This window comes from Schistosoma mansoni, assembly GCF_000237925.1.
Source record: "Schistosoma mansoni, WGS project CABG00000000 data, supercontig 0179, strain Puerto Rico, whole genome shotgun sequence".
NCBI lineage: Eukaryota > Metazoa > Platyhelminthes > Trematoda > Strigeidida > Schistosomatidae > Schistosoma > Schistosoma mansoni.
The window spans coordinates 118363-128247 of NW_017386063.1; the positions used below are offsets into that span (position 1 = coordinate 118363).

The following is a 9885-nucleotide window of genomic DNA, read 5'->3' on the forward strand; positions in this document are numbered from 1 at the left end:
CCACGAACCCGCTCTCGCGAGATTCGAACCCAGGAAGAAACGGCCGTCCAGTGTTTCCAGGTTTTCCATGGTGGTCTAGCTTCAATTGACTCATGCTTTCAACTATGAAACATACTAAATCTCCACAAAACCCCTTCTGATAATTAATACTAAATGAATTTAAACTTCACCCCATTGCACAAGCAAGTGACTATCAGGACTCAGTGGCCGAGTGGATAACGCGGAGGAGTTTGGAGCGAAAGGTACTGGGTTCGAGTCCCAGAGTGAACGTTAACTCTGAGATGCAGATACATGCAGCTGACGAGTCCCGAATAGGACTTGACGCGCGTCAAACTGGATTCCACTGCTAGCCACCATCCATCTTTGTTTACATTATTTAGTTTGTTTTAACGAAAATTTATAATTTCATTTTAGTCAAAATCAAAAAATATCACAATTAGAACAAGAACATAGAGCAATGTTGATTAGACAAGAACTAAGAGCTAAAGAACGTACTCATTGGTTTGAAAATAAACATCAAGTATGTTTTTTTTCTATCATTACTATTACTTATTAAGGATAAAATTATATGTATATACTTCAGTTTGTAAAGTTATCCTGATTGGTTACTGCGTATCTTTTAAGATGATGCTTTGTCAGTGTTATTTGTTTCATACTGAACTTTATGTTACTTTCTATTCAAAAACTCTTGAAAAGATAATCTGCGTCAGCGTTTAGTAATGACCCTTCCCTCAATTGATAATTACCGTGTAGAGAGATACATTATTCAGTAGTTTTTTAAATATCATCTGTTTGAAGAGATTATTGGTTTATAGGCAAAGATAGTGGCTAGCAGTGGAATCCAGGATGTGCGTTTCGTCCTATTTAGAACTCGTCAGTTGGATGTACCTACATACAGGAACACTATCTACCTTTGTTTTTAATGCTTTTGAATTAAGGCAATACGCACAGGATGGACATATGCTAATAAGTTACTGATCGATCGCAGTCCTAAACGTCTATGGGAAGGTTTAAACAAACAATACCAAGTGAATTTACATTATTGGTTTGTTTAAAGTTTGACAGTAATATCAGTAGACTAGTTCGAATTAAGTAAAAGCATTCTCTGTAATGAAATTAAATCATATTCAACATTTTTGTTAATACTAGTAACATTCTATGGATTCTTAATCGATAAAACGCTTGACTTTCAACAGTTCGATCTCATGTATTTATTTATTTGAACACATAAATATTGGTTCAAAGGGGCACCAGATACATATGCGCCACACAAAAAATCGTCATTACACTTAATTATGTGAGGGCTATGATACTGTTCGAGTGCCGAAACCGAAGCCGGTGGTTTTTATTGGGGGGCCACACCCGGAGCCTTCGACCTAAAGGTCTGGCCCTCAAGGCAGTGGAGCATCGTAAGGAGATTCAGTTCCATGGTAGCCGGTGACTAACGATTGGTTCATACGCCATTTATTCCCTCAAAATACTGGAACCCATGTGCACCATTGATTTTGAATGAGGGTTTTTCAACTCCCCTAGATGAAGTTTCCATGTCCACCAAACCGGTTAAAGCTCCGGACATTCGCTTTCTGTCCTCTCAATTTTGTAAACAACACCGGTGCCATGAGAAGGCAGTGAGTAGGTCTTCTTGAGAAGTGGCCATGAGAGGGCATTTCGAGAGGGCGGGTGGGCCCTCCTCACTCTCGACCGTACCAGAGTATTTGGGGACGATCTTATATTAATATTATATTGATCTCGGAGTCCAGTTCTTGGTAAATGAGTATTATCATTAGTGCTATTGGTGTATTTAACTATGTTATACTGAAGAATCATTTAAGATTAACCAGATTTCTAGTTGTTTTTAAACAAAATTCAAAGCTTGATGACCCTTTAAATCCACTTTATGAATATGCATCTTTAAAGATATTTTTATGTAGAGTTAAAACAATCAGTGTACAATTATCAATTCACATCATCATCTTTTACAGAGAATCAATGATTCTTTAATATTATTTCAATAACTTTACATATACACATGGCAACATTAAGAAATTCTTTATGATACAATAGAGTATTCTAACATATGACCTAATTACCCTCTTGAATGATATAAGATTTTGTATTCTTATATACATATATTGGTTATCAGTATCATTTTTTTCAGTATGGTTTAAATAGATTATGTATAGTGTAGTTTCATCAAATAGTTTCCTGTTTACTTTAATGGATAAGAGGTAGTTTGTGAATTTTCATCATGATCTTAATTCTTCCTTAGTTAGGGTTATAAATGATGCGTTCTATGGTATGAATACATCTAATTGATAACTATACACTAGATATGTACTTTTATTCTAATAGTATAACTATATTCAACAGAGATTATATTATAATTTTTAAACTAATTTACATGGGTTATTCTGTAAAAGTAAGGGATATGATTACCCTACTGATATAATTTATGAATCTACTTGATACAATAAACTCAAATTGCTGATCAAACAGCATCTGTAACCGATGTATGCCATTCATAATCTGAAATGTTCAGTCACATAAATTCGATAATCTATGACGTAACCCGGTGATGTATATCTGCATTTTTTTTTCCAGGTGCAATCTCCTTCTAGTTCATTATCGTTACCAAGAAACGCAGAAACAGTTAATGATGATGTAAAATCATGGAATTATCAAAATTTAAGTCAAGTACCTCTTAGACAAAGTTCTGAAGATAGTAAGTTTTTAAGTGTTAGGAATTGTTGTGTTCTATATACAATTCAGTTATTGCTACCGTAACCATAAATGAATCAGTGTATTATACTGGTAGTAATATACATATGACCCTAGTGATTGAGTGTTGTGCAATAGTTCAGTAGTTGAGTGACTCATGTTTCTATCAGTACATCACAGAGATAAATCCCGATTTCAAGTGAATAAGCTAATAGTGTCTTCAGTCATCCCATAAAAATGTTTGGTTCAAAGCCAAATGCACTATTCTATACCATTACTAAATTATTGAAGTTGCTGTTGTAGAAGTATTTCATTGCGTCATTGTTTATTCTCGTTTTATCGAATTCGTTAATAGTTATGAAATCCTTCGCCGAAGCTTCTATAGTCTCAAGGTGTCTCATTACATAACAGTTAGTATTGTCTTCTTTGCACAGTTTTCGAATTACATTTCTTAAATTTCCTGTCTTTTGTTTTTCGCTAGGAGCTCTTTAATCGAAAACTTTCGAAAACCGTAAAATGTTTACGAAGCCAGTTATTAAATCACGTATAGTATCAGACATCCGTTCCAAATACCTGTACTTAGTTATATATTTCCTCTCATAATATAAGTCATCGAAAGACTTCACGCGGTTCCTCATCAATTGATCTTTGGAAATATACTTCTGTCACAAAGTGAACTGAACTACCAATCATTCACTCAAAACTATATATAAATTCCTATAATCTTTATGATAGGTAGATTGTTTATTTGTCTTGTCATAGTGTAGCCAATAACAAAAATAAATAATTTGTACGGCATTCATTGGCTCTATCAAGATTATAGATACATTTTTATGATAAGTGACAAATAGCACGAAACCTGGATCAAATGGTGTGTCATGCTGACTACCTCCAACCATCAACTAACATTTAAACAAAGTCCTTACAATATTGAGCCACTTAGACTAGTCTTCACATCGTAAATTAACTGATGATGTTCGATAAACCTTAAGAGATTGGACAAACATGAGAGTGAGCACCACTGAGCTATTAATGAACTGTAAAAATATTACCTTCCTATTCTGATATTCAATGCAACTGTTAAAACATTAGAATATTAAAATGAATGAAGTGAATCCACTTAAAAATTATTAACAAATACTGTAGTGAACAGAACACTAGTGGGGACAATCGAATGTATTTAAGCACAAATTACAGACTATCTCACTACAATCTGATAATCATACAGTCAACAGTTATTTTGCAAAATAACAATCAATTGTCTTAATCTTAACTGTCCGTTCTGCAAATATCAGTCCTTCTTCTCTGATTTGATTTTTCATGCATTTTCGTACCGATTGCGCTTTATTCCTGTTCGTTCCTTATCGATCTTCTGCCAAAATACATTCTATGTTTGACTGTCACCATATACTACTTATATGGATATAAGTAGACCACACCACATTACCAATCAAAAAATTTATTTTTCAATGTTTTCATGATCTTTTAATTTCTTAGATATATCTCAAACATCAACTAGTCAAAATCGTTATGGTCGACCAAGATTCGATAATCATAATAATAAAACAGAAATATCTAAATCTATTTCTTATTCATTACAACATCCTATTCAATCACGTTTAGGTCCACAAATTATTGAAAGTGATTTAAATCGTTTACAAATAATATCTGGTACTACTGGTTCATCTGTTGAAAGTATACGAGTTAAAAAATCAGTATCATTTGATAAAAATTTAGAAACTATATCGGTTTATAGTCCACCAACAACACCACATGGAAGTTTTATAGAACATGGAACTATGCATAAATCTCAAATGCCTAACATATCATTAACATCGGGACCAAAAAATTCATTAAATTCTTCGTCTGTTAATTCATCCTATAAAAAATCATTGAGTCCTCCAATTGGATTTGAAATTGATGATAAAACAAATGGTAAGAATGTTTAAAATAGTTTTTTTTTAGCTCTTTTTTGAAGTTGTTCGTTCTTGAAATTGATTAGTTCTATTACAAAGTTTTTATTAGCTTAATGAACAACCTCAGTGTGTATATCAGACAGAGATGGACTTTGTTTAAAAAGTTATTTGGCGAGTGACAGATTGGTCTGGTCTGATGATGATGATGAATTTTCCTCGTAGGTTTTGTTACTTTCATAGTCACTGCGTTCCTTCCGACTGTCTTGTTTGGTTGACCTCTGGCTATGTGTAAACTGATTAATCCTTTCCATGTGGAGTGATAAATCGGGTCTAACCCGACATATCTATATGTATAAAAATTCCTTAATAGTTGTAGAAATTCATGCAACCAGGGTTTCTTAGTTCAGTACTTGTACACAAATATCTATGTGTAATAATATGAGGAACAATATGTCATGTCATTCCACTGCTAGTCCAACGTTCGTTTGTGATCAAATAAACGTGGTATCGACTTTGTTCGTTGTCGTGCTTCTCACACAGCTGATGTAATGTCCTTTATAGATGAAGTGTTGCGTTCATCACCCGTGTCTAGTGTGCCTTTTGATCAACATAAATCAAAACAATATTATAGTGTAACTATGTTTTTGAAAGTATATAGTTGTGTATGTATCGTGCTCAAAGAGGAAACTGACCAGTGACGTTTAAGATCCTTCCAGATGAGAAACAAAAACTGAAGGCTATGGTGGGCGCTTCGGCCGCGAAAATGAGATTCGCATTTCCACAATTAAATTAAAGAAACAAGAAGGTTCATAAGTGATTTTCAGGGATCTACCATCCCGAACAATATTCCATCGAAGAATCTCCGCTCTTTCATAGTTGCCAAGTTAACATAAACATTAAAGTTCTATTTTTAGTAAAAATTAGTTTGTGGTTAGCGGTTGAATTTAGGATGCGCATTCAATCCTACTTGGGACTTGTCACTAAGATAAACCTCATTCCTGTATTGATATTAAATAATGGGCTTGAACTCAGTGCCTGAGACTGCAAACGCAAACGTGAGTTTATATATATATCAGTAGAAACTGTAAATACAGCCCCTAGCATCAAAAATGGGAAAAATCAAACGCTTATTTACATGTAGATCAGTGTTGCCTTGTTTTATTATTCATCGAATTTATACTCTTTTTCATTATAATATGTATATCTATATATATGAACTGTTTTTTTTTCAATGTCGGGATTTAGATAAAAGTCATCAAACTAATAGAACAAACCCAAACCACAGTGTACCAAGATCATCTTCTCAGGGAAAACTTGCCACAAACAATACGCCACCTACAGTAAGTTAGAACAATCATAACTAATAGTGTCTACTTTCACTTTAACCTTTCGATTTGCACTCCTGATAGTTAAATATATTTTATGTTTAGTTAATTTCTGTTTTGCAAAAGTGATCTCTAAGTTATTAGGATCAATAATGGAAATAGGTTAGACAACCATTGTAAACTAGGAGGTACTAAATAGCTGCTTCATCCTAGAAAGAAACTCCTCACTGCTTTATGATTTCAAGTGGCTGTCTTAGGTCCGTTTATAGTCTTACTAATAATGAACAATGTCCACAAACCTCCATCCCAATAACCGATGTGTTAATTTATGGTTTCTTTCTTACCAATTTTCTCACTATTTCCAACTCGTATATATTATTTGTACAAAATTGTTGGAGAAATGTTTTCTTTCTTATTTCAACGAAAAATTCATTCTCGCTGTGCGTACAACTACTCATCTACTGAGAAGCCGTGACCAGTAGAGTCCAATCCGTGTCAATTGTGAAACATTTATCCACATCAGACATTGGATGAAGGGTTGCTCAAGATCACGGGTCGAGTTAAGTTAAACATTAACACAAATGGATCCCGGCTCAGTGATTTAGAGGTCGAGAGTTCGCGCGCAAAACGGAGGGTCCCGCGTTCGAGTTCCGAATACGGAATCGTGGATCTGCACTCCTGGATAGTCTCATACTAAGACAAAACGGACATCCAGTGTTTCCAGATATTCAGTGGTGGTCTAACTAAGATTATTTCATGATTACAATGGAATTCAACAACCTCCACATACCTCTACTGGCATCTATTTGTAAATATAAAAATACAGATCAGGCATAACAAAATAAATAATGAAATACTTTCAGTACTGATCTTGATTAGATCGACTCGTGATTTCAACTATGAAAATACTACACTCTCCACAAATCCTCATGCTGATGATTAAATTTTAGTCTATTCCTTTGACTACTTATTTTTGTTTTAGTACAGAGATCCTATTTTGTAAGTAATATATTTGCTCGTATCAAGATTCTAAGATTTTTTCGTTTGGAAAATTACAGAGCCAAGATATTATATAATTTGAAATGGATTCTTTTGTTAAGCAAATAGAAGAAGGAAATACAGAGTTCACTTCTTCCGAGGGACTTCTATGTTTGTTCAAGTAAAACGCATGAATATCCTGATATTAATAATTTCCTGAACATCCATTGATTTAACATGTCCAACAAAATTAGGGAATTCACTTGGTATTGTTTACTTCAATTTTTCCAATGCTGTTTGGGACTGCCATTGATCAGTCTGTTATTGACATATGTGTATCCTGTGCGGATTGTCTTGATACTGCCTTAAGTCACAAACATTATAAACAGAGATGGATGATGGCTATCAGTGGAATCAAAATTTGTAGGTGATATAGTCAAGTTATTATTCCATCCCAATTTACAATTAAGTTAAAAACCTATTCTGGCTGCCGGATATTCAATCTTTACTCTCAATGTTGTCCAATCTACATGTTTACATATGCTGTTTGATTTCCAAAGTGTTAATCATAAACTACGTAGAAACTGACAAATATGAATTTCATTTCAAGTTCCCACAAAATATTGGCACAATGAGATGAAGTTGTCATGATAAATGTCACAGTGGTAGATGTAATTACAATATCTGTGGTAGTAGAAACCATTGAGAAATATGAATCGAGAAGACAGAATAATTTTAAAACTCATATGGCCACACGTATATAGCCTCTGCCAGGAAAGTCCTACTCAATGCCTTCTCACACCACAGGTGTTGTTTACGAAATTGAGAGGAAGAAAAGCGAATGTCTGGTGCTTTAACTGGGTTGGTGGACACGGAAAGTTCACCTAGGAGAGCTGGAAAACCCTGATTCCAAACCAATGGTGCACATGGGTTCCAGTATCCTGAGGAGACAACTGGCGTATGAACTAATCGCTGGTCACCAGCTACCATGGGACTGCATCTCCTTACGATGCTCCACTGCCTTGTTGATTAGATCTTTAGGTCAAAGGCTCCGACTTGGCCCCCTAAAAAACTATCGGTTTCAGTTTAGGCACCTGGGTAGTATCACAGCCCTCACACAAATCAAATGAGATTTGTGTGGCGCATATATATCTGGTGCTTTATTGTACCAGTATTTATGTGTTTAAATAAAATAAGATAAAATACTAGGATTCTAAACTGAATAGAAAGAGTGATTTCTAGAACCCTCTTCACAAATCTTATAATTTAATTAATTTTCTTTCTATTTTATTCTCTCTATATATTTTAGGTAACAGTAAAACCTCCACCTAATGCAGAATTATTACCATTTAAAGAGAAAATGCGTTTATTTGCTCAACAAATTGGTGAAGATCTACCAAAAGAGCGTATTAAAGCATCTAGTCGTCAAAGAGAATTACAATCAGCTAATAATTTACATTAATCTAATTAATCATTCTCCTAAATTGTTTGTTTGTTTGTTTATTTTCATTGGATTCATTTTAATTCATTTAGATTTTTATCAGAATTAGTAAATTGTAGAATTTTTTTTAATTTTTAATTCTTCTATTTTGTCCTCCCCTCCCCTCAACATCACCACCACCACCTTTCTCTATGCCTTTAAATGCATATCAATCAATATAGTTTATAAAATGTAAAAACCCATACTGTATAACCTTTGGTTTTAAAAAAAAAAATTACTGATAATAATCTCTTCATTAAACTCATTCATTATTTTATCTTCCGTAACTATCATGGTAACTATTATCGTTACTATTATTATTATTACTAATGTTACAATTGTATGCTCATGCATTTCGTTGACTATTATTATTATGATTATTATTGTTACTCGTGTTTCTGTTGATACTCATTCCTCCTGATGATTTGTATTCCTGCCCAATTTTTTTCAAAAAATTTATCTCTTCCATAAGATCTTATTCCCTTACTCCGTTGTTGTTTTGTTTTTTACATCATCTCATATGTTATTATCTTGATCACACAAACAACCTCAATTTAAAGATGAGCTCGTTGTAATTTTTTAAAAAAAATAATCAGTTTTTTTTTAAAAAAATTAAAGATTACAATATGACTTTCCAGTGGCCTTGAAAGAGAAAATTTTGATTGGTTGAGAGACTTATCAAAATACAGCAGCAATTATTTTATGATTCGTTTTTGTCTCTCCCTCTCTCTCCATTTATCCGACCTTAAGTTTACAAGGTCAATGATTTGATTCATTTAAATAATTTCATATTTAATGAGAGAGGATTGTTCAATTTTTTGATCCGTTTTTTTTCTTCTTCTACAGAAAACAAATTCATTATGAATATTATATTTTATTTTTTGGCTTTTGTTTAATAAATACAATCTACCTTACTGGTATTGATGATCAAACTGAACTCCAAATTGTACTGATTAAACATTTTGTTTTTGTATGATTTTTAAAAAAAAGAAGCTTTATGGGTATTACATTTGATGGATAGATAGATAGATGGATGAATGGTTAAATCATTTTGAGATTGATGAGAACTGGATAAACCTATTTGTAATGAATACCCATTTTTCAATTTCTTTCCATTTGCCTTTTTTTGATATTAAAGATAATAATTCAAATAAATAAAACAATTGTAAATGTAATTACTGTTTGTTTTATGGAGGTTTTACAAAACAATGATTCATATATGCTTGCAGGTGGATTTTTCTAAGACTGCGTTATTTTGTGGAGGCTAATAGTTTGGATATAGGGCAAAACAGTTATAATGTACTGTTAGATACCTTCAGTTTTGATATCCGTAAGATTGAACACTATAACCTCCATCTATTTTTCGTAGCTCTAAATAATTTATAGGACGTTTTATTGAAGAGATCAAGCAAATAGAAATTGCGTTGATATATGCAGAAATGAAGAATATTTTGTTATGTAAAGAGTG

General features: G+C 33.1%; 1 protein-coding gene across 1 annotated transcript in view; it reads left to right on the top strand.

Annotated features, from left to right (window-relative positions):
- Smp_164340 (afadin (af-6 protein), putative) overlaps nt 1-8537 on the top strand; it is a gene marked incomplete at its 5' end in the record, with an annotated part of 78555 nt that extends 70018 nt beyond the window's left edge. Inside the window, 4 exons of the mRNA XM_018795298.1 lie at nt 2619-2722; nt 4216-4653; nt 5880-5974; nt 8247-8537. Of these exons, the coding sequence (XP_018646961.1) occupies nt 2619-2722; nt 4216-4653; nt 5880-5974; nt 8247-8399 (790 nt within the window). The 3' untranslated portion in view covers nt 8400-8537. The remainder of the gene's footprint in view (nt 1-2618; nt 2723-4215; nt 4654-5879; nt 5975-8246) is intronic.
- Nucleotides 8538-9885: the final 1348 nt, after the last annotated feature.